Source organism: Macaca fascicularis, chromosome 3 (genome assembly GCF_037993035.2).
Source record: "Macaca fascicularis isolate 582-1 chromosome 3, T2T-MFA8v1.1".
Taxonomy (NCBI): Eukaryota; Metazoa; Chordata; class Mammalia; order Primates; family Cercopithecidae; genus Macaca; species Macaca fascicularis.
In genome coordinates this window covers 165145602-165172040 of record NC_088377.1, presented here as the reverse complement: position 1 = coordinate 165172040, position 26439 = coordinate 165145602, and the positions used below count along the sequence as shown (strand labels likewise).

The window sequence follows — 26439 nt, the reverse complement described above, 5'->3', positions numbered from 1 at the left end:
AGGGAGACTTTTTTTGTATGCAAACATGATAGAGGTTGCTCTTTTAAACAATAAGATTAAAACATTTACATTCGAATAGATAATACATAAAAAACAGTACGAATAGTAAAAAGAATGAAGAGTGAAAATCCACCATCTACCCATTTCTTTCCATCTCCAGGCCACCTTCCAGAGGTGCTTTACACATATGCAAATAGGTAGGTACACCTGTAACATTGTGCATACTATTCTGTGATTGGCTTTTACACTTAAGACTGTGTGTCCAGATGTTTTCTATCAGTATTTACAGATCTGTCTCATGTATTTATGGATGAATTTATGTATTTATGTTTCATTGTGAGAAGGTGTTTCGAAGCATATCAGGAAATTTGGAAACTCTCATAAGCAAAAAGATTGATAAATGTCACTACCTAACAATCTAAAACATTTGTATAGTAAGAGAAAACAAACAACATCAAACATACAATGGGAAATATAAGTGCAACACACAACAAAGGGATATTTAATTATTAGGACTCAAAACAATCTGAGGATGTAAGGAAACAGTCAAGGGGAACTTCTCGGGGCTGTAAAAGAAAACAGTGATGGAATTTAACAAAATTAAGATCTGTATGCCCTTTGACTTGTCCCTTCTAATTCTAGGAACTCATTTTCAAACTTACACATATATACAGAGATAGATGTATAAGATGTTTGTTGCAGCGCAATTTTTAATAGTAAAAAACTAGAGACAGCTTAAATGTGCATCAGTGAGCAACAGTTGACTACAATGTGACTTAGCCTTGCAAACAAATTACTGTGAAGTTGTTGAAAAGAATGTGGCAGAATCATATTTTACGTAAAAATAAATGTTAAGCATATATTATAAGTCGTAAAACAGTGTTAAAGTTTAAAAATAAACAGAAATATAGTTTATAAAAGACATAGATATGATCATAAACAAATTTAAGTGTATATATATTATATAATTGTAGCTTTATAGACAATTCCTGGAAAGATAAACTGCCTAACAATGAGAAATAAAATTAGCATGTCTGGAATACTTTTACTTCTTATTTTATCCCCTTCTGTTCTGTTAGATTTTTTTTCTAGTAAGCACATATTACTCTCTTAAAAACAGCCAAATGAACAATAACAATAATGAAAAAACAATTTTGAAAAGTCTTGTCCAACTGTAGCTTTCCAAACTGGGTTGAAATTTCACATTTTACATTTCACACCTTAATATGTGTGTTTTGTTATTTACGTTTAATATTTGCTGCAGTGAGAGTTTACACATATTTATGTATGCAAGTAGAGCATATTAATATATACATATGAAGGGGTATTAGGAACCAATAAAATTAGCTCCTTGTTCTAGATGGGTGAAAAAAAATCTGCTGAATATTTTCTACTCTATTTTAAATAATAGTCATGTTTCTTACTTAAGAATAAAAGACATTCTCTGATAATGTATCTGATGACAAAATCGTTAGTTAAATTCTGGATCTGACCACCACTAACCTACCATGAGGCATTCCTGGGCCTTAGCTTTTTCATCTGCAGGGAGATCAATTTCTAGACTTTTTCTTAATCACCAGGACCCCTTTTCTGTTCTCTCCCCAACCCCCCATGGACTCCTATACTGAGATACAGCACAGTTTAGTGGTTAAAGGCATGGGTTCTGGATCCAGACTGCCTGGATTTGGATCCCAGATATACCGCTTACTAGCTCTGTGTTCTTGAAAATATTACTTAACCTCTCTGTGCTAATTTCTTTATGTGTAAAATGGGCGTAATAATATCATCTGTGAGAATTAATTTAGTGTAAGTATTTGCTAATATGCTTTATTTTTAAAGTATTTTTTCTCCTACTTTATAAAATGAGTAATTATGTAGGAGACATTATTAAGGTATAATTATCACTAGCCATTTGGAAATTTTAGAAATAGTTCATTACTAATTAGCCAACATTTATTATGTACTTATTGTGTGCCAGGCACTGTTTACTAAGTACTGTATATACACAATTTTATTTAATTCTTGGAAGAACCTTTGATGTTGAAACTACTAATATACCATTTCACAAGTGAGGAAAACAAGACTTAGGTTAAGACACATCTGTATCTCAAAGTCATAAAGCTAGTAAGTATCAGGAACTCTGAGGGGTCTGGTGTTTTACCCTACATACAAACTAATAAGTTAGTCACTGTTTCTTGGATGCTGGGTCAAAGGGCACATAGCAAAAGAAGTAGCCAGTGCTTCAAGTTTGTGCCAATTTCCCAAGCCCCCCAAGTCCAACAGGGGAAACACAAGTGAGTCTACATGGATGCCTGCACATGGGGAATTTACTGCTTTTATAGTAAACCAAAGAAAGCCTGCTCTTTGTTTCAGGGGGAAGAGTTTATCTCAACCTTTGCAGTTTCTCAGTGCAAACACAACCCTGAGAAATGGTCTGGGTAAACAGTGGTCATGGCCTTGCATTTTTGTCACACTCCACAAGAACATGTAGGGACACTGAAGACCCATGGCCGATTGCTTCTTTCTACAGGAAGCTGTTAAGTCTGGATTCAAACTCAGGTGGGCTGGCTCCACAGTCAGCCCTCCTGAAATTCCACTTTAGGAAATCAAAGCTGAGAATCACTGTACTGCATGGCAATGAAGTCATGACTTAGAAACCTTGACACTTCTTGTTTTTAGGTTGAGTAAATGCTTGTCACTGCTAACCATCATAAACACAGTTGCTAATCACCCTCTTTATCAACAACTAACATCTTGAAAACATGAAATTATTTGGGTCATTTATTCATATCATTAATTAAGGACCTTCTGTGAACCTTAGGCACTACTATACATACAATCTACAGGTAACAGAACTATGATCTGTGTGTGTGTGTGTGTGTGTGTGTTTGTGTGTGTTTATTTAGACAGGGTCTTACTCCATGTCTCTGGCTGGAGGGCAGTGGTGACATCTTGGCTCACTATAATCTCCACCTCCCTGGCTGAAGCGATCCTCCCACCTCAGCCTCCCGAATAATTAGAATTACACGTGCATGCCACAATACAATGCCCAGTTAAGCTTTGTATTTTTTGTAGAGACAGGGTCTCACTATGTTGCCCAGGCTGGTATTGAATTTCTAGGCTCAAGGGATCTGACCACCTCGGCCTCCCAAAGTGCTGGGATTACAGGTGTGAGTTACTGTGCCCAGCCCTCATCTTGTTTATAGGAGATAGATTGCTTCGAGGGGAACAATCTAGGACACCTAATGTACTAAAATTAGGGTGAAATGAATGTAAGCATTAGGAACCATAGCAACTAGGAAATGGAGACAGACACATTGAGGAGGAAGGTGGAGGGGTATGAATTTATCCAGTACCTGTCAAAGGAACTTTATAGTATGTGGCTTCTGTTTCTGACTGCATTGATTGCACATGTCTCATGGCTTTAAATACCATAGACTTGTGACTTTCCAATTTCCAGGCCAGCATCTTCTCAGAACTTCAAACTGCTAACCCCGTGTCCAATGGGCATCTCAAACTCATATGGCCCAAATCAGACTGATCTAACTTACATCCATACTCAGGTCTCCTTTATTTGAAGTTTTCCTTATTTCTGTAAATGTAGCTTTATCCTTCTGGTTACTCGGGCTAAAAATGTTAGCAGTATCCTTGATTCCTCTCTTTATCTCATAGCTCACATCTAATGCATCGCTAAATCCTTTCAGCTCTATTTTAACGCCTGTAATCTCAGCACTTTGGGAGGCTGAGACGGGTGGATCACAAGGTCAGGAGATCGAGACCATCCTGGCTAACATGTTGAAACCTCGTCTCTACTAAAAAAAATACAAAAAACTAGCCAGGTGAGGTGGCGGGCGCCTGTAGTCCCAGCTACTGGGGAGGCTGAGGCAGGAGAATGGCCTGAACTCAGGAGGCGGAGCTTGCAGTGAGCTGAGATCTGGCCACTGCACTCCAGCCTGGGAGACAGAGCGAGACTCCATCTCAAAAAAAAAAAAATATATATATATATATATCTCTCTCTCTCATATATATATATATATATAATATCAGCTTTTTTTTTTTTTTTTTTTTTTTTTTTTTTTTTTTTTTTTAACTGCAGATCAAAATCTCTGCTGTAAAAACTGCAAACTACCAACCAGATCAAAATCCCTGCAGTAAAAAAAGCGTATATTCTAGTGAGGAAAATGGGCAAGTAACAACTAAATTAGTAAAATATATACTGGGTCAGATAAAGATACGTACCAAATATCACACGTGTCCAATAAATATGTACAATAATTATGTATCAACAAAAATTTAAACATTTTTGAAAAGCCTCGTCGATGGCTGTGTGTAGAGACATAGAAGTGTCTCTACACACAGCTAAAAGGAGGACTGGTTATGAGTAGGTACCCAGTAAAAATTAGTTGAAAGCATGAATGAATTCAGCCATGGCCAATGCTTTTCAAAAATTAAAAAATTTTTGTTTATACATAATTATTGTACATATTTATTGGGCAACTATGATATTTGATACATGCATACAATTTGTAATAATCAAGGTAATTAGGATATCCATTACCTTATCATTTTTTTGTTCTAGGAATATTCCAAAACTTTTCTTCTGTTTTGAAATATAAAATATTGTTAACTATAGTCACCCTACAGTGCTATCACACACAGAACTTACTCCTTCTATGTAAATGTATTTTTAAACCCCTTAACCAACCTTACTTCATCCCTGCTCCCCCCTGCCCTTCTCAGCTTCTGGTAACCATCATTCTGCTCTCTACCTTTGTGAAATCAACTTTTTAAGCTCCTACTTATGAATGAGAACATGTGATATTTGTCTTTCTATGCCTTGCTTATTTTACTTAACATAATGTCCCCTAGTTTCACCCATGTTGTTGCAAATGACAGAATTTCATTGTTTTTTATGGCTTAATAGTATTTCATTTTGTGTATATATGCCACATTTTCTTTCTTCATTTGGTGGTAGACACTTAGGTTGATTGGCCATTGTGGATAGTACTGCAGTAAACATGGGAGTGCAGATATCTCTTCAATATGCTGATTTCCTTTCTTTTGGATATATATCCAGCAGTGGAATTGCTGGATTATGTGGTAGAACTATTTTTAGTTTTTTGAGGAACCTTCCTGCTGTTTTCTACAATGGCTGTAGTAATTTACATTTCCCACTAACAGTGTACTACCATTCCCCTTTCTTTGCATCCTTGCCAGCATCTGTTATTTTCTTTTTGACAATAGTCATTTTAACTGGGGTGAGATGATGTCTTATTGTGGTTTTGATTTGCATTTCTCTGATTATTATTGATGTTGAGTATTTTTTCATATACTTGTTGGCTATTTTTACGTCTTCTTTTGAGAAATGTACAGTGATTATATTGATGAAAAAAAAAATTAGTGGGTAGTTGAGGTATGATTAGGGAGGCCTCTCTGGAAACTGAGACATGGAAGATGAGGAATTAGTCGTAAAGATTTGTAGTAACAGGCCAGGTGCAGTGGCTCACGCCTGTAATCCCAGCACTTTGGGAGGCTGAGGTGGGCAGATCACGAGGTCAGGAGTTCGAGAGGTCAGAAGTATGAGACCAGCCTGGCCAACATAGTGAAACCGTATCTCTACTAAAAATACAAAAATTAGCCAAGCGTGGTGGTGGGTGCCTGTAATCCCAGCTATTTGGGAGGCTGAGGCAGGAGAATTGCTTGAACTGGGAGGGGAAGGTTGCAGTGCGCTGAGATCGCATCACTGTACTGTAGCCTGGGTGACACAGCCAGACTCTATCTCAAAAAAAAAGTTTGTAGTAACACATTTTTGACAGAGGAAACTTAAAATGCACAAGCCCCAAGAGGGAGATTAGCCCTAGATATGATAAAAGGTGGGGTGGGTTAGAAGATGAGGTCAGAGAGGCAGGGGCTAGATCATTTAGGACCTTGAAGGCCATGGTGAGTAGTTTGGATTTTATTCTGGAAAGCATTTTATTTTAGAGATGTTTTAGTAAATATGAGAGGGGCATGGTATGATTTTCTTTAAAAAATATTTTTCTGGCTGCTGTGAGAATAATAGAATTTTTTGGCAGGGATTGGTGGGGTGGGAGTTTCAAGAATGAAATTAAGGTAACCAGCTGAGACTGTTGCAGTAGTACTTTCAAAATATTACAGGATGACAGACAAAAGTAGACTGAGACTAAATTTTCAGGTCAGTATTGACAGTGCTTTTTGAGTGGCTGGATAATAGGTGAGCAAAAGAAAAAAAATAAAGGATTACTCTAAAAGTAGACCTTCCTTGGTTGTGTTATATTATTGTTTTATTGTACTGTTAGATATAATTTATTCCTGTTACAGTTATGAAATTTATTATCTTAGGCCTATTGGATCAACTTTCATATGGGCATTCAAGCTGGTTTAATCCTTTTCTACCTTATTAGACAGATATAGGCATGGCTTGCCCTTTAGGTGTTATACCTTGGGAGTACTTTTAAATGTTGTGTCTATTAAATGGGGCCTTATTCACACTGGGTAGTGTCAGATGGAACCTAACCAAGTTTCAGAGCATAGGTGAGCAAGCATTGTTCTTGCTGGCTGTAGGAAAGACAATATAATTGCTGTTGTGAAATGATCATTCTTACTAGACAGCTGTGAGAATAATCACTAGATGCTGACTCTCAGAGGCTTTTTTGATGTTGTCCATGGATGGTTCTTATTCCTCATGGAAGACGGTTCCCCATGGTTCTCTAGAATTTCTGCTTAAGAGACACTGACAGCTTTGTTTTGAATTTTCTTTTCAAGGATATTTGTATAGTGAACAGTCTTAAAAGATATAGGGTCTCTTTCTAAAGCAGAGGTCAGATTTATCTGTCTAGTATAATAACAATGATATCTTCCTCCAAGGCAGAGGTTGGGCATATTTGCTTGCAGTCCATTATAAAGGATTGGAGTTTCTAAGCTTGGGGTTTCTTAGCTGTGATGCAAACCTTCTGTGTCTATAGCATCTAATTGGGCATTCCACATTGTTCCTCTGGGATTTGGGGGCACAGGGATCCTGTGTGAATATAAAGCTCATGCTATCTGCTGTGCCATGAGTAATAAAGTCCTTTGTTTCCAACCCAGGAGTATTATTTATTCTGATAGCATTCATGAAACTATGGCAGGCTAAATTGTTAGGTTGTAGGTAGGATAAAATCTCAGACCTGTCACAATTCTTAGTTCCTATTCCTAAAGAGGCTTTAGCACACTTGATCACATACTCTCCCAGCCACCTTGTGTTTTCCCTGCTTTACTAAACCTATGATGTCTTATCTAATATTTTAAACAGGTAATACATTTACATTGTTTAAAAATAAAAATATTAAAAGTAATACATTGAGAATTGTGGAGCCCACCCTTGTTCTGGCTACTTCCTACTCACTTTGCCCCCCATCAGATAACTAGTTTTCTTAGTTTCTTTCATACTTTTCTGAGTGTTTCTTTGTCCAGGTAGAAACAAACACAAATATATATTCTTATTTCACCTTCTTTCTTTTTCTCACTCGGTATATCTTGGAGTGTGACTTTTGTCAACATATAGAGTACTTCATCCTCTTCTTCCTCTTCTTTTTTATTTAGCTTCTTTATTAAGTATAGCACAAAATCAGAAAGCTATATAAAACACATATACAGATTAATGAATTATGATAAGGTAAATGCCATTTTTATCATTTTCACCCCCACAACAGATATGCCATATGATTGTTTTGTATTTCTATGTGTGTATGACTTTATGATATTATTATTATTTTTTATTATACTTTAAGTTCTAGGGTACATGTGCACATCATGCAGGTTTGTTACATATGTATACATGTGCCATGTTGGTGTGCTGCATCCATTAACTCGTCATTTACATTAGGTATATCTCCTAATGCTATCCCTCCTGCCCCGGCTCCCCACAATGGGACCCAGTGTGTGATGATCCCCTTCCAGTGTCCAAGTGATCTCATAGTTCAGTTCCCACCTATGAGTGAGAATATGTGGTGTTTGGTTTTCTGTTCTTGTGATAGTTTGCTCAGAATGATGGTTTCCAGCTGCATCCATGTCCCTACAAAGGACAAGAACTCATCCTTTTTTATGGCTGCATAGTATTCCATGGTGTATATGTGCCACATTTTCTTAATCCAGTCTGTCACTGATGGACATTTGGGTTGATTCCAAGTCTTTGCTATTGTGAATAGTGCTGCAATAAACATATGTGTACATGTGTCTTTATAGCAGCATGACTTATAATCCTTTGGGTATATCCCCAGTAATGAGATGGCTGGGTCAAATGGTATTTCTAGTTCTAGATCCTTGAGGAATCACCACACTGTTTTCCACAATGGTTGAACTAGTTTACAGTCCCACCAACAGTGTAAAAGTGTTCCTATTTCTCCACATCCTCTCCAGCACCTGTTGTTTCCTGAATTTTTAATGATTGTCATTCTAACTGGTGTGAGATGGTATCTCATTGTGGTTTTGATTTGCATTTCTCTGATGGTGAGTGATGATGAGCATTTTTTCATGTGTCTGTTGGCTGTATGAATGTCTTCTTTTGAGAAGTATCTGTTCATATCCTTTGCCCACTTTTTGATGGGGTTGTTTTTTTTTTTCTTGTAAATTTGATTGAGTTCTTCGTAGATTCTGGATATTAGCCCTTTGTCAGATGAGTAGATTGCAAAAATTTTCTCCCATTCTGTAGGTTGCCTGTTCACTCTGAAGGTAGTTTCTTTTGCTGTGCAGAAGCTCTTTAGTTTAATTAGATCCCATTTGTCGATTTTGACTTTTGTTGCCGTTGCTTTTGGTATTTTAGACATGAAGTCCTTGCCCATGCCTATGTCGTGAATGGTATTACCTAGGTTTTCTTCTAGGGATTTTATGGTTTTAGGTCTAACATTTAAGTCTCTAATTCATCTTGAATTAATCTTTGTATAAGGAGTAAGGAAAGGATCCAGTTTCAGCTTTCTACTTATGGCTAGCCAATTTTCCCAGCACCATTTATTAAATAGGGAATCCTTTCCCCATCTCTTGTTTTTGTCAGGTTTGTCAAAGATCAGATGGCTGTAGATGTGTGATATTATTTCTGACTGCTGTGTTCTGTTCCATTGGTCAATATCTCTGTTTTGGTACCAGTACCATGCTGTTTTGGCTACTGTAGCCTTGTAGTATACTTTGAAGTCAGGTAGCATGATGCCTCCAGCTTTGTTCTTTTGGCTTAGGATTGTCTTGGCAATGCGGGGTCTTTCTTGGTTCCATATGAACTTCAAAGCAGTTTTTTCCAATTCTGTGAAGAAAGTCATTGGTAGCTTAATGGGGATGGCATTGAATCTATAAATTACCTTGGACAGTATGGCCATTTTCACAATATCAATTCTTCCTATCCATGAGCATGGTATGTTCTTCCATTTGTTTGTGTCCTCTTTTATTTCACTGAGCAGTGGTTTGTAGTTCTCCTTGAAGAGGTCCTTTACATCCCTTGTAAGTTGGATTCCTAGGTATTTTATTCTCTTTGAAGCTATTGTGAATGGGAGTTCATTCATGATTTGACTCTCTGTTTGTCTGTTACTGGTGTATAAGAATGCTTGTTGGCTAACACGGTGAAACTCCGTCTCTACTAAAAAATACAAAAAACTAGCCGGGCGAGGTGGCGGGCGCCTGTAGTCCCAGCTACTCAGGAGGCTGAGGCAGGAGAATGGCGTGAACCTGGGAGGCGGAGCTTGCAGTGAGCTGAGATCCGGCCACTACACTCCAGCCTGAGACTCCGTCTCAAAAAAAAAAAAAAAAAAAAAAAGAATGCTTGTGATTTTTGCACATTGATTTTGTATCCTGAGACTTTGCTGAAGTTGCTTATCAGCTTAAGGAGATTTTGGGTTGAGACAGTGGGGTTTTCTAAATATACAATCTTGTCATCTGCAAACAGGGACAATTTGACTTCTTCTTTTCCTGACTGAATACCCTTTATCTCTTTCTTTTGCCTGATTGCCCTAGCCAGAACTTCCACCACTATGTTGAATAGGAGTGGTGAGAGACGGCATCCCTGTCTTGTGCCAGTTTTCAAAGGGAATGCTTCCATTTTGCCCATTCAGTATGATATTGTCTGTGGGTTTGTTATAAATAGCTCTTATTTTTTTGAGATATGTTCCATCAATACCGAATTTATTGTGAGATTTCAGCATGAAGGGCTGTTGAATTTTGTCAAAGGAATTTTCTGCATCTATTGAGATAATCATGTGGTTTTTGTCTTTGGTTCTGTTTATATGCTGGATTACGTTTATTGATTTGCATATGTTGAACAAGCCTTGCATCCCAGGGATGACGCCCACTTGATCATGGTGGATAAACTTTTTGATGTGCTGCTGGAATTGTTTTGCCAGTATTTTATTGAGGATTTTTGCATCGATGTTCATCAGGGATATTGGTCTGAAATACTCTTTTTTTGTTGTGTCTCTGCCAGGCTTTGGTATCAGGATGATGTTGGCCATGTAGAATGAGTTAGGGAGGATTCCCTCTTTTTCTATTGATTGGAATAGTTTCAGAAGGAATGGTACCAACTCCTCCTTGTACCTCTGGTAGAATTCGGCTATGAATCCGTCTGGTCCTGGACTTTTTTTGGTTGGTAGGCTATTAATTATTGCTGCAATTTCAGAGCCTGCTATTGGTCTATTCAGCGATTCAACTTCTTCCTGGTTTAATCTTGGGAGAGTGTAAGTGTCCAGGAAATTATCCATTTTTTCTAGGTTTTCTAGTTTATTTGCATAGAGGTGTTTATAGTATTCTCTGATGGTAGTTTGTATTTCTGTGGGGTTGATGGTGATATCCCCTTTATCACTTTTTATTGCATCTATTTGATTCTTCTTTCTTTTCTTCTTTATTAGTCTTGCTAGTGGTCTATCAATTTTGTTGATCTTTTCAAAAAACCAGCTCCTGGATTCATTGATTTTTTTTGGAGGGTATTTTGTGTCTGTATCTCCTTCAGTTCTGCTCTGATCTTAGTTATTTCTTACCTTCTGCTAGCTTTTGAATGTGTTTTCTCTTGCTTTCTAGTTCTTTTAATTGTGATGTTAGGGTGTCAGTTTTAGATCTTTCCTACTTTCTCTTGTGGGCATTTAGTGCTATAAATTTCCCTCTACACACTGCTTTAAATGTGTCCCAGAGATAGTGGTATGTTGTATCTTTGTTCTCATTGGTTTCAAAGAACATCTTTATTTCTGCCTTCATATCGTTTTGTACCCAGTAGTCATTCAGGAGCAGGTTGTTCAATTTCCATGTAGTTGAATGGTTTTGATTGAGTTTCTTAGTCCTGAGTTCTAGTTTGATTGCACTATAGTCTGAGAGACAGTTTGTTATAATTTCTGTTCTTTCACATTTGCTGAGGAATGCTTTACTTGCAACTATGTGGTCAATTTTGGAATAAATGCGATGTGGTGCTGAGAAGAATGTATATTCTGTTGATTTGGGGTGGACAGTTCTGTAGATGTCTATTAGGTCTGCTTGCTGCAGAGATGAGTTCAATTCCTCGATATCCTTGTTAACTTTCTGTCTCATTGATGTGTCTAATGTTGACAGTGGGGTGTTAAAGTCTCCCATTATTATTGTATGGGAGTCTAAGTCTCTTTATAAGTCTCTAAGGACTGATTTATGAATCTGGATGCTCCTGTATAGTGTGCATATATATTTAGGATCGTTAGCTCTTCCTGATGAATTGATCCCTTTACCATTATGTAATGGCCTTCTTTGTCTCATTTGATCTTTGATGGTTTAAAGTCTGTTTTATCAGAGACTAGGATTGCAACCCCTGCTTTTTTTTGTTTTCCATTTGCTTGGTAGATCTTCCTCCATCCGTTTATTTTGAGCCTGTATGTGTCTCTGCATGTGAGATGGGTCTCCTGAATACAACAAACTGATGGGTCTTGACTCTTTATCCAGTTTGCCAGTTTGTGTCTTTTAGTTGGACCATTTAGTCCATTTACATTTAAGGTTAATATTGTTATGTGTGAACTTGATCCTGTCATTATGATATTAGCTGGTTATTTTACTCGCTAGTTGACGCAGTTTCTTCCTAGCATCGATGGACTTTACATTTTGGCATGTTTTTGCAATGGCTGGTACCTGTTGTTCCTTTACAACTTTAGTGCTTGCTTCAGGATCTCTTGTAGGGCAGGCCTGGTGGTGACAAAATCTCTAAGCATTTGCTTGTCTGTAAAGGATTTTATTTCTCCTTCACTTGTGAAACTTAGTTTGGCTGGATATGAAATTCTGGGTTGAAAATTCTTTTCTTTAAGAATGTTGAATATTGGCCTCCACTCTCTTCTGGCTTGGAGAGTTTCTGCCGAGAGATCTGCTGTTAGTCTGGTGAGCTTTTCTTTGTGTGTAACCTGACCTTTCTCTCTGGCTGCCCTTAACATTTTTTCCTTCATTTCAACTTTGGTGAATCTGACAATTATGTGTCTTAGAGTTGCTCTTCTCGAGGAGTATCTTTGTGGCATTCTCTGTATTTCCTGAATTTGAATGTTGGCCTGCCTTACTAGGTTGGGAAAGTTCTCCTAGATGATATCCTGCGGAGTGTTTTCCAACTTGGTTCCATTTTCCCCGTCACTTTCAGGCACACCAATCAGACGTAGATTTGGTCTTTTCACATAATCCCATGTTTCTTGGAGTCTTTGTTCATTTCTTTTTACTCCTTCACTTCTCGCTTCATTTCATTCATTTGATCTTCAGTCGCTGATACTCTTTTTTCCAGTTGATCGAGTTGGTTACTGAAGCTTGTGCATTTGTCACGTAGTTCTCATGTTATGGTTTTCATGTCTATCAATTCTTTTAAGGTCTTCTCTACATTGGCTATTCTAGTTATCCATTCATCCATTCTTTTTTCAAGGTTTTTAGTTTCTTTGTGCTGGTTACATAGTTCCTCCTTTAGCTCTGAGAAGTTTGATCAAATGAAGCCTCCTTCTCTCAACTGGTCAAAGTCATTCTCCGTCCAGCTTTGTTCTGTTGCTGGCGATGAGTTGCGTTGCTTTGGAGGGGGAGATGCGCTTTGATTTTTTGAATTTCCAGCTTTTCTGCCCTGCTTTTTCCCTGTCTGTGGTTTTATCTGCCTTCGGTCTTTGATGATGGTGACGTACTGATGGGGTTTTGGTGTGGGTGTCCTTTCTTTTTGTTAATTTTCCAACAGTCAGGACCCTCAGCTGCAGGTCTGTTGGAGTTTGCTTGAGGTCCACTCCAGACCCTGTTTGCCTGGGTATCAACAGAGGAGGCTGCAGAAGATAGAATATTGCTGAACAACGAGTGTTGCTGTCTGATTCTTGCTCTGGAAGCTTCGTCTCAGGGGCGTACCGGCCGTGTGAGGTGTGACGTGTCGGTCTGCACCTAGTGAGGGATGTCTCCCAGTTAGGCTACTCAGTGGTCAGGGACCCACTTGAGCAGGCAATCTGTCTGTTCTCAGATCTCAACCTCCTTGCTGGGAGATCCACTGCTCTCTTCAAAGCTGTCAGACGGGGGCATTTACCTCTGCCCAGGTTTCTGCTGCTTTTGTTTAGCTATGCCCTGTCCCCAGAGGTGGAGTCTATAGAGGCAGGCAGGCCTCCTTGAGCTGTGGTGGGCTCCACCCAATTTGAGCTTCCCAGTGACTTTGTTTACCTACTTAAGCCTCAGCAATGGCGGGCGCCCCTCCCACCGCCTTGCTGCCGCCTTGCAGTTAGATCTCAGACTGCTGTGCTATCAATGAGGGAAGCTCCATGAGCGTGGGACCCTCCGGGCCAGGTGTGGGATATAATCTCCTGGTGTGCCATTTGCCAAGACCCTTGGTAAAGTGTAGTATTAGGGTGGGAGTTACCCGATTTTCCAGGTGTTGTGTGTCTCACTTTCCTTTGACTAGGAAAAGGAATTCCCTTCCCCCTTCCGCTTCACAGGTGAGGTGATGCCTAGCCCTGCTTCCGCTCTCACTGGTCAGGCTGCACCCGGGGACCAGCGCCAACTGTCCCTGTCTGACATGCCCCAGTGAGATGAACCCAGTACCTCAGTTGAAAATGCAGAAATCACCTGTCTTCTGTGTCGCTCATGCTGGGAGCTGGAGGCTGGAGCTGTTCCTATTCGGCCATCTTGGGCGCGCCCCAACATTATTTTTATACAGCCAAAGTGCATTTATATTTACCCATATATTTTCACTTTCTTTGCTATTTATCATTTCCTATACCACTGACCTTACATCTGGAATCAGTTGTTTTTCCCTGCCACGTCGATTTTCAAAAATTCTTATTGTTATTGAAATTCCTTTTGTCTTAGTCTTAATAGCACACTTTTTTTTTTCTTCCTCCTGAAAGGAGCATTCGTTGCTTTTACTTTCTGTTATATCTTTCTAGTAAGGGATAATCTAGACACAATAAAATTTACCCTCTTTAGTCTGGAGTGCTATACGTTTTAATAAACACATATAGTTTACATAACCACTACCAGAATTGAGATTTTGAGTGTTTCCATCACATAAAAAATCCCCACATCCTTCTGTAATCAACTCTTACCTTTACCCTTAGGCTTTGGTATATTTTCTAACTCTAGGATTTGTCATATAAATTGAGTCAATACTACACAGCCTTAGTAGAGCTGGCTTCTTCACTGAGCATAATTTGTTTGAGTTTCATCCATGTTGTTGTGTGTACCAGTTGTCTTTATATGCACTCACTAGCACTTGCTATTAGAGAGCTTTAAAAATATTATTTTAGTTATTCTAATAGGTATGTAGTACTATCTCATTGTGATATGAAGTTCCATTTTTACAATGAGTAATGATATTGAGCTTTATTTTATGTGTTTGTTCTCAGGGTTGAGACTGGGATGACCCAAATGATGCACCTAGGCCCAACATTTTAGGAGTCATTCATTTTCAGACACGAGTACAAGTGTAGAGTAGTGCAGGTGCTTCACTTGCCTCAACCTAGGCCTGCCCCTGCTTAATTGCCTTCTATATGTATTCTGTGGTGAAGTGTCTGTTGAAATCTTTTACCCTTTTTAAATATTATTTTTTCATATTATTCTCTATATAGTCTGGATATAAGTCCTTTATCAGATATGCATTTTGTGAAAATTATCTTCCAGTCTATGATTTGTCTTTTTTTTCTCCCAGTTGTGTTTTCTGAAGAGCAGAAGTTCTTGATTTTGTTGCTATTGCTGTTTTTAGAAGATACCATCTTGGCCAGTTTGGATTTTGTTGCTATTGCAGTTTTTAGAAGATACCATCTTGGCCAGTTTGGCCAGGATGACCCCTCAGATAGAAGCAAAAGCATTACCTCAGATTCTTCAAAGAGGGCAGATGAATATGTTGCTAGGAGTTAGGGCTTTGTTATGATATCCTCTTTCTAATTGGGCCATTAAGCTGTGTTACAGGAGAAAATAATCAAAATGGTGTTTTTTTGTGTGTGTGTGTTTATTTTTTTTTTTTTGTGGGTGAGAGACTGAAAAGGTTTCTTGACCTTTTTTAAAATTGAGCTTTGTTCAGGTTTTTCTCATTCCACTTCTTTCCCTCTTGATTGTTTTGAAATTTAAAAACTAATTTTCTGTTTTTTATTGCTTGTAGTGAGATTTAACTATGCATATTTAAGTAACGCAGTCTAGGGTTAAGAATATGTCCCCCTTGGAATGGGAGGCATAATTTTAAGTGAAATAACTCAGAAACAGAAAGTCAAATACTGCATATTCTCACTTGTAAGTGGGAGTGAAATAACATCTACACATGAACACCAAGTGGAATAATAGACATTGGAGACTTGAAAGAAAGGGAGCATGGGAAGGGTGTGAGGGATGAGAACTTACTCAGTGGGTAGTATGTATACTATTTGGGTGATGGTCACAATAAAAGCCCAGACTTCAAACTGTGCTGTACTTGTACTCCCTAAATCTATACAAATAAAAAAAATTATAAATAGTATAAGGATTTCAGAGTTTGGTCTTGTTTTTCCCTTCCCAATTTTGTATTATTGTCTAATATTTCAATTTACTATTATTTTGTATTAACAGTATTTATTTGGATTTATCCATATGTTTATGATTTTTCACATTTACCTTTCCGAGTTGCACTTCAGACATCCCTTGAAATCATTTTCCTCCTTTGAGTATATTCCTTAGAAGTTCCTTTAGAGCAAATATCTTGGTTGTAACTTAGTAACTAACTTGTAAATACTTCTGTTTTCTTTCTTGCGAGGTAATTTTGCTGGGTGCACAATTCTAGGTTGATAGTTATCTTCTGTCAGTTAGCCTATTGTTGCATTGGCTACTATTTTTCTGATAAGTCTGCAGTGATTTTCCTTTTCTTTGTATTAATGGCAGCAAATTAATATGATTCAAAACAGTAGCTGTTATGTTCTTTATCATTGTACTTTCAGGACCTTCTGTTTGTCTTTGATATTCTGTAATTTCATTACAATGTATATGGCTATTCATTATTTTTATTTAACCTGTTTGGTATATATTTATGTTATGCTTCCTGGATCTGAGGATCCATATTCTTTTATCAGTTTTGAAAAGTTCTCGGCTATTACCTTTTGAAATATTTTTCCTGGCCAGGCATCATGGCTCATGCCTGTAATCCCAGAGCTTTGAGAGGCTGAGGCAGATTTATCACTTGAGGCCAGGAGTTTTAGACCAGCCTGGCCAACATGGCAAAACCCCATCTACTAAAAATACAAAAATAAGCTAGGTGTAGTAGCACATGCCTGTAGTTCCAGTTACTCAGGAGGCTAAGGCAGGAGAATCACTTGAAACTGGGAGGCGGAGGTTGCAGTGAGCTGGAATTGGACCACTGTACTCTAGCCTGGGTGACAGAGAAAGATTTTTATCTCAAAAAGAATAAATAACACATAAAAATATTTTTTCTCTTCTATCTTTCTATTTTTCCTTCTGGGACTCCATTTTGACATATGTTAGTTCAGAAGCTGGCAAACATTTTATGAAAAGGACTTCACAGGTCTTTTTTAGACTGCAGAGACTACATGTAGTCTCCAATGCATCTTCTTTGTTGTTTTTTGGTTTCACAGTACAAAATCATTCTTAGCTCACAACAAAATATATGCTTAGCAAAAACATGCTAGACTTTCTTTTCCATCGCTTTTAGTCTCATATTTTTTGTATCTTATCTTTTTGCATCATTCTATATAAAATCATTTTATTTATCTTCCAGTTTACTAATTCTCTCTTCAACTGTCTCTAATCTTGTATAGCTTATTCACTGAGATCAACAATTATATATTTTTATTGCAGATGTTTCCATTTTTTAAAATTTATAATCCAGTATCCAGAGAATTCCACTGGCTGTGGGTGAATTTATTTTCTCCATAAAGATTTGTACTCAAAGCAGAAGCCCCAGAGAGAGCTTTTCCACCTCACTACTGTTCCAAGGTTTCATATTACCCTTGTCTTTGCCATAGAAATCTGGTCTTGGGGCTACGTTCCCTATTTTCCCTTCCTGACTTCCATAGGTGAGCTCCCTGCTATATTGGACATTCATTTCTCCAATTTAGCTCCTGCATCTGCAGCCCGGCTCTGGGATGCCCTGGACTATCCCAGTCCAATCTTTCAGATATTGTCGTCTTGTCTTCCAAACCCAAGCTCTTGGCTGCTATAGCTGTGGGTCTAGTCAGCATCAAGCTCAACCAATATTTGTTGTTAATAGGTTTATTTGGGGGAGCAGAGGTCATTGCAGACCTCTGCTACAATTTGTAAGAGCAGAGCTACTACAAAAAGTGTATTCTGTTCAGGGTACACTTGCTATAGAGATGGCTGGTTCCTTGGAGCTTCTAATCATTTGTAATGCTAGAGGCATCCATATATCAGTTTTGTATTCAGAAAAAAGAAATTCAGAAAGTCTTTTCATGAGGCATTCTTCATTAAATAAGGAAGTCTCAAAAATATGAGACTAAAATAAGGACCAAATAAGGAAGAAATGACAAGATATTTAAAAATATTTTTCCATATATTCTTTGCAGAGTATTGTCAAATTTATTGTTTTGAGGTTCTTTTTTTTTAACTTGATGCCATTAGTAAGATAAACATTTTTTTAAATGAGCAACACTTTAGTTGAATATTATGAATGTTACTCTGTACTAGCAATGAATTTGATTTTTGGTGTAGAAACTTTGTGTAGTAAATGTGTTTATTTTTCTTAATTCAGGAAAATGTCTAATCAGCCCAAGAAGTATGAAACTCAGAATATAGCCAATTCAACAGAAGAAAGTGATGCTTTTGACATTGTTACTATTCCAGTTCCCTCAGAAGAGCCTCAAGAGTCAGATCAAACTGAAGAGCATGAATCTGGGATAGAACAATTCAGTGAGAGCCATGCAATACATGTTGAGGAGCAGAGTGACCGAAGCTTTTCAAGCCTGGAACCAGACAGTGAACAACTCATGAAAGAGGTTATATCACCAAGACAAGTTTCATATACTCCACAACATCATGAAAAGCAATATGCAATGCAGAGTCCAAATGATGATAGTTTGGCATTTCTGGATAAAATAAAGGCTATAAAGGAGTCTTTGCAAGAATCAATGGAAGATTCTCTAGCAACAGGTGCTACCTAAGGAAGATAGGCTATTTCATTTTCTCATTTTGAAGAATGATTGTGTTTTCTTGTTGGCTTATTTTCGCTTAAAGATTTGTTTTATATTTGATATTCCTTTCCCTTTCCCTCATCCACCAAACTTCCAGAGTTACTTTGCTTGAATCTCTTAACTATTTGTGAAAGCTTCTGTATTCTGCATTATCTATTTTTCATCAATGAATGATCTTCATTAAATTTAAAAATTGATATTTATATATTTTTTCAAAGAAAGTAGGTTTTAAAAATGTTTATGACCTTTAAAAATGATGGAGAAATTGTTGACTAAAATGGGAATTATTTTACATGCCAATTTGGAATTAATTGTTGTATCTAAATAGCAAGAGGTGGATAGGTGGATGGGAACTTGACAATAGATTTTCTAGTTTCATATCCAGTGCTCGCTTATTCTACATATTATGTTGCTTTTCCGTATTTCTGTAGTCTGCTTAGTGTTAGCTTATATTTTCCTTCAGAAAAATCATTGTTTTTCATTGTAAGTTAATTTTAAAGACATAAAATAATGTTGATATCATATAATAGTTATTATTACATTCTTAATAACAACAGAGTGGCAGCAGCAATAAGGTGGTTACACAGAGAACCATTCTACTTGCACGGTTAACTGACTGCTCCTTTTCCATCTTGTGAATGAGTTGTGAGAGAGTTTCTGCCTACAGAGTGGAGAACATGAACCATGATTTAACAACAATAATAACAGCAGCTTAGTTTGGCTGGTAAAATGTAGCTTTTGAATCTAGTGGGGTAGTTTACCCTTGTGTGATGTGTCCATATACGTAAAGAATGAAAAGAAGGAGAGAAAACTACTGAAGCCTGATTATACCTGACTGAAGCAGGTGTCTCTCAATTTTAGTATTTAATGTAAATTTGGGTTTCATTTTTGGGTATTTCTGTCATTCCCTGATATAACTTACAGGAAACACATGGTGATTTTTTTTAAAAAAAGTTGTCTTGGTCCTGTACCTCGTGAGCTTCACAAATCCCTTGACACATTTCCCCTTCCCAAAGCTTAAGAAGTCACTATTGTGAAAGCTTTAAAATTGATTATAGTTTTTTGCACTGAGAAGACAATTAAAATAACCTTCTCATGGTTTGCCATCTGAGAAAGTATTCTCTTTGTTGATAGAGAACTGTGAAAACAAGTTTTAACAAGCTCAAAGAACCTTAGCATTACCAGTGCCTACTTAAATTTTGTCACGTTATTGATAAATGTCTTATTTTTAGCTTTATGAAAACTGTAATTTCAGGAAAGGAATGTACAAAACTTTTTTGACCCACAGTCTTTATTCTATACTCCATCTTTTTACATCTTCTGTATTAAAATTTGAAGTCTGTAGATGTAAAACAGTTTACCCATATTAATTACTTTTTACATACCGTATTTCCCTCCTGTATTTGTGAACAGATAATCATTTTATAATAATATTTAAACAAATTTTAATATGTAAGAATCTTGATTCTCTTTTTTCTAGAGGGGATTGAGCCATATAATGTCCCTCTTTGTGAAAAGTAGTTATAGTGCATTTCTAACTTCTGGGACATTGTCTGTCTCAGGTCTCTCTTTCCTAAATTCACTATGCCAAAATGCCTAATTTCCTGGGATGTTTCCTATGCTTATATCTGAACAATACATACCAGGTATTGAACATTAGAGCTAATTTTTGAGATTATGGATTGATTTTCAAAGCAACTAAATGTTGGCCACTTCTCCTTATAGAAAATTAAAAGTAACTGTTATCATTGGGGCGCAGCAGGGAAACACCAGCAAGAACAACTTGCATTTTATATAATTAAAAATTAACACATAATTCTGTATCTGTTTGTGGACTGTAGTTTGCTGACCTTTGCTGTATTTAACTATAATTCTTTTCTCTTTTAATTTACAGTAAAAGTTGTACTTATTCCAGTGGGCCAGGAAATTGTAATATCTTTTAAGGTTGATACCGTTCTTAAATATCTCAAGGACTATTTTTCACACTTATTAGGTATCCCACTTTCTGTACTGCAGATAAGATACTCAGGTAAGTTTGGAGGCTAATAAAACATATCAGGACTTTTCTAGTTTTAAGATGTAAACAATCAAGATCTTTGATTTTAAAAAGTAAATACCTTGATACTAATTGAACATTGTGGGTTATGCATTCACTCTTTCAACACATATTTAGTAAGGACATACTTTGTTCTAGATACTTTGCTAAGAAATGAAGATACAGAGAAATGCGAAATAAGATTCCTGTTCTAAAATTGTTTACAGACTAGTAAGGAAGAAGATGCATGCAGTAGCTACCATGTAATGTGTAAACGCTTTCATGGAAATATGCACAAAAAGCTGTGGGAACAGGGGAAGGAACTTGGTCGATTCTAGAAAGTTTCATTTAATAAAAGTGATAATAATTGTGCCAAGTCACAAGGAGGTGAGAAAATGTGGAAGTTTCGGGAAGTGTTAAGAAGTGTTCAGTGGCTGGAAGTAGATTATATATGGGTAGTGGGAGGAGATGAGATTGAAAAAATGGATGATAAAAGAGAATGTGTAGAACAGGAAGAGGACTGAAAATGATTTACGAGTGTTCTGTACATTAAGGTCAATTCACATTTCCATGATGATAGGTATATTTATATTTTGTGGATGATATTGAACAGCCCACTGAAGTTATATAATCTTGTGTCATGAGAAGACATAGTGTTTATTAACTGTTACAGTTTATCAGACTAACCTACCTAAATATATGTTTTTATAGAATATGTCTGAACAGATCCTAATATTTTAAATAGTTTTGATATTCACTTATAATGATGCCATAAAAAGGTTCCAGAGAAAAACTATTTAATTTCCAAATTATTTTAAAAAATGTATTATGGTAAATGTACTCCAAAAGTAAGATGTTCATGTGTTCAGATAAGTGATTGTTAAAACTTGATTTGGTATACGAAAGCTAAAATTTAAATAATTATTAGTAATAATGATTATGACCATGTTGTTGGTGTTGGTGACTAATTTATTGACCATATGCTGTGTGCTAGCGCTTCCAAAAGATGTTTTGCCTACCTTATAATTTAGTCAACACAGCAGCCTTTTGATGTAGGAATTACTAGTAACTCTTTTTTCAGCAGAAGGAAACTGAAACTCAGGAAACTTATGCAAAGTCATAAAACTTGTAAGTGGCAGAGTCTGAACTTAAATGTAGGTATGACTTCAGAGGGAATTTGAAACTACTGTGCATTAATTATAAGATGAAGTTCAAAATTGGATGAGAGAGCACTTTGAGATTGTAGTAACCAGCTAGTGGTACTTAAGGATTTCTCTGTTCTTTGTACTTCATGACCTTTCTTCTTTAAGTACCAGGCATCACCACTGGGTAACAGGCTTATGCCAGCAGCAATTACAAAAGAGCTTGATTCTATGCCAGCCATCCTCTGAAGTGCTTTCTGCTAGTACTAGAACTTGAGCTTCAGTTTGGTGGGATTAAACCCATTACAGAAATAAGTAGAGAAATAAAGGGGTCTCTGGGGACCCTGTATTAGTTTCCTATGGCTGTTCTAACAGTCACAAATTTAGTGGCTTAAAGCAGCACATATATTTCGCTTATAGTTCTGGAGGCAAAAAATCCAAAATTAATTTCATTGAGATTAAGTCAAGGTGTCTACAGGGCTGCTGTCCCTCTGGAGGCTCCAGAAGAGAATCTAATTCCTTGCCCTTCCAGCTTCTAGAGTTGCATTCCTTGTATTTCTTGGCTTATTAGCCCCTTCCTCCTTTTTAAAAGCCAGAACTGTAGCATCTTCAAATCTCTCTCTGCTTCTGTCATATGGCCTTCTCCTCTGTCATCAAATCTTCCTCTTCCTCTAATAAGGGGACTCGTGATTACATTTATAGCCCAACCAGATAATCCAGGAAAATCTTTCCAACTCAAAATTCTCAATAAAATCTGCAAAGCCACTTTTGCTGTATAAGGTAATATTCATAGGTCTGGGAGATTAGAATGTAGACATACTTGGGGCAGTTATTCAACCTATCATAAAGTCCATATGACATTCATGTTAATTTTATTTTTTTTTTGAAATGGAGTCTCACTCTGTTGTCCAGGCTGGAGTCAGTGGCATGATCTTGCTCACTGCAACCTCCACCTCCTGGGTTCAAGTGATTCTCCTGCCTCAGCCTCCCAAGTAGCTGGGACCACAGGCACACGTCACCATACCAGCTAATTTTTACATTTTTAGTAGAGACGGGTTTCACCATATTGGCCAGGCTGGTCTTGAACTCCTGACCTCGTGATCCACCCGCCTCGCAAATTGCTAGGATTACAGGTGTGAGCCACCACACCCAGCCCTCATATTAATTTTTTAACTGAAGAATTTAGGGTGTGAAGTAGAAACTCAAAGATCTTAGAATGTGCTTTCTTGAACATAGCCAAAATAGACTACAGATGCTCATCAACTTATGATTGGGTTATGTCCCAGTAAACTTACCATAAATTGAAAACATCGTATGTCAAAAATGCATTTAGTAAGCCTACCCTACCAAATCTCAGCTTAGCCTAGCCTTCCTTAAATGTGCTCAGAATAGTTACATTAGCCTACAGGTGGGCAAAATCATTTAATACAAGGACTCTTTTATAATTGTTGAATATCTCATGTAATTTATTGCATACTGCACTGAAAGTGAAAAACAGTGATTGTGTGGGTAGTCAAAGTATGGTTTCTACTAAATGTGTATGGCTTTTGCATCATCATAAAGTCAGAAAATTGTAAGTTGAACCATTATCATTGTAAGTTGGATTATGTAGTGGTGTCTGATGGATTTCTAAGCATAAGTAAACCTTTTGCAGTGTTCACATTTCTAACTGCAATTTAGAAGGACCATAAATTTTGAAGATTAATATAGACTCCATCAATGAAGTTTCCATGACACAAAACAGCAGCCAGTCACATAATTACACTTTTGTATGCCTTAAAATAGAGAAAGAAAATTAGTCAATTTGCTGAATACACCAGTGGCTGGTTAGATGCGGGAGGAGTGAGTAGAAATTAAAACAATAACATCATAAAAATTAAGCAATGTATACTTTTTCTAGCACAAAACTGAGGCTTACCTCTACCATGGCATGAATTAATTTATATGAGTTTCTGATTATGAAAAGAGAGAAAGTAAGGGATTCTGCATATATGCTTCTCTGTACTGGGGGTGATATGGTTTAGATTTGTGTCCCCACCTAAATCTTATGTTGAATTGTATTCCCCAGTGTTGGAGAAGGGACCCTGTGGGAGGTGATTGGATCATGGGGGCAGATTTCCCTCTTGTTGTTCTTGTGATAGTGAGTTATTATGATATCTGGTTGTTTAAAAGTGTTCAGCACCTCTCCCTTTTCTCTCTTCCCCCTACTCCAGCCATGTAAAACATGCCTCCTTCTTCTTCACCTTTTGCCATGATTGTAAGTTTCCTGAGGGCTCCCCAACCATGCTTCCTATACAGCCCATGGAACTGTGAGCCAATTAAAACTCTTTTCTTTATAAATTACCCAATCTTAAGTAGTTCTTTATAGCAATGTGAGAAAGAACTAATACAGAAAGTTTGTACCAAGAAGTTGGGCATTACTGTAAAGATATCTGAAAATATGGAAGCAGCTTTGGAACTGGGTAATGGGCAGAGGTTGGAACAGTTTGGAGGCCTTTGGAGAAGACAGGAAGATGGGGAAAAGTTTGGAACTTCCTAGAGAGTTGTTAAATTGTTGTGACCAAAATGCTGATAGTGATATGGACAATGGAGACCAGGCTGAGGTAGTCTCAGATGGAAATGAGGAACTCATTGGGAACTGGAATAAAGGTCACGTGTGCTATGTTTTAGCAAAGACACTGGCAGCACTGTGTTCTTGCTCTAGGGATCTGTGGAACTTTGAACTTGAAAGTGATGATTTAGGGTATCTGGTAGAAGAAGTTTCTAAGCAGCAAAGCATTCAAGATGTGGCCTAGCTGGTTCTAACAGTATATGGTCATGTGTGAGCAAGGAGATGATCTGAAACTGGAGCTTACATTTAAAAAGGAAGCAGAGCATAAAAGTTTAGAAAATTTGTAGCCTGACCATTTGGTAGAAAAGAAAAACCCTATTTCAAGGGAGGAATTAAAGCAGCTGCAAAATTTGTATAATAAAAAGGAGCCAAATGTTAATGGCCAAGACAATGGGGAAAATGCCTCAAAGTCATTTCAGAGACCTTCACGGCAGCTCCTCTTGTCACAGGCCTGGAGGCCTAGGAGGAAAAAATGGTTTTGTGGGCTAGGTGCAGGACCATTCAGGACACTTCTGCCTGTGTCCCAGCTGCTCCAGCTCCTGCTTTGGCTAAAAGAGCTCCAGATATGTCTCAGGCCATTGCTCCAGAGGGTGGAAACCATAAGCCTTAGTGGCTTCCATGTGGTATTAAGCCTATGGGTGCACAGAGGGCAAGAATTGAGCCTCGGGAGCCTCTGCCTAGATTTCAGAGGATGTATGGAAATGTCTGGATGTCCAGGCAGAAGTTGGCTGCAGGAGCAGAGCCCTCATGGAGAACCTCTACTAGGGTGGTGCAGAGGGGAAATATGTGATTGGAGACGCCACAGAGTCCCCGTGTGGCACTGCCTAGAGGAGCCGTGAGAAGAGGGCCACAGTCTTCCAGACTCCAGAATGGTAGATCCATTAGCAGCTTGTACTGTGCACCTGGCAAAGCCACAGGCGCTTAGTGCCAGCTCTTGAGAGCAGCCATGTGATCTGAGCCCTGCAGAGCCACAGGGGCAGAGCTTCCCAAAGCCTTGGGAGCCCACCCCTTGCATCAGTGTGGCCTGTATGTGAAACGTGGAATCAAAGGAGATTATTTAAATTTTAAGATTCAATAACTGCCCTGCTGGGTTTTGAATTTGCATGGGACCTGTAGCCCCTTTGTTTTGGCTGATTTCTCCATTTTGGAATGGGTATATTTACCCAATGCCTATATCTCCATTGTATCTTGGAAGTAACTAACTTGTTTTTTATTTCATAGGCTCGTAGGTGGAAGGGACTTGCCTTGTCTCAGATGAGGCTTTGATCTGTGGACTTTTGAGTTAATGCTGAAATGAGTTAAGACTTGGGGGACTGTTGAGAAGGGATGATTGTATTTTGCAATGGGAAGACATGAGATTTGAGGATTTGTGAGGGGCCAAGGGCAGAATATATGGTTTGGCTTTGTGTCCTCCCCCAAATCTCTTGTCAAATTGTAATCCTCAGTGTTGGAGGAGGGGTCTGATGGGAGGCGAATGGATCATGGGGGCGGATTTCCCCCTTGCTTTCTTCTTGATAGTGAGTGAGTTCTCATGAGATCTGATTGTTTAAAGATGTGTAGCACCTCCTCCTTCACTCTGTTTCTCCTCCTCCGGCCACGTAAGATATGCCTCCTTCCCCTTTACCTTCTGCCACATTTTCCTGAGGCCTCCCCAGCCATGATCCTGTACAGCCTGTGGAATATTGAGCCAGTTAAACCTATTTTATTATTTTTTTCAATACATAGTTTTGCTGTCTTGCTCAAGCTTGAGTTCAGTGGCGTGATCTTGGCTCACTGCAACCTCTTCCTCCCAGGTTTAAGTAATTTTCTTGCCTCAGCCTCCCGAGTAGCTGGGATTACAGGAGTGTGCCACCACAGCCTGGCTCAGTTTTGTATTTTTAGTAGAGACTGGGTTTTCCCATGTTGGACAGGCCGGTCATGAACTCCTGGCCATAGTGATCTGCCCACCTCAGCCTCCCAAAGTGCTGGTATTATAGGCGTCAACTACCATGTGTGGCCTAAATGTCATTTATTTATAAATTATTCAATCTCGGGTAGTTTTTTATAGCA

General features: G+C 38.0%; 1 protein-coding gene across 8 annotated transcripts in view; it reads left to right on the top strand.

Annotated features, from left to right (window-relative positions):
• Positions 1 to 26439, top strand: part of IQUB (IQ motif and ubiquitin domain containing) — a 79774-nt gene that overhangs the window by 667 nt on the left and 52668 nt on the right. For 5 of the 8 annotated variants that reach the window (XM_074035890.1, XM_005550639.4, XM_065542521.1 and 2 more), the window contains exons 2-3: positions 18164 to 18561; positions 20497 to 20631. In XM_074035890.1, the coding sequence (XP_073891991.1) occupies positions 18168 to 18561; positions 20497 to 20631 (529 nt within the window). In that variant the 5' untranslated portion in view covers positions 18164 to 18167. Of the gene's footprint in view, positions 1 to 18163; positions 18562 to 20496; positions 20632 to 26439 lie in introns of those variants that run through there. The other 3 variants (XM_074035892.1, XM_074035893.1, XM_065542520.1) reach the window with 3 other exon arrangements.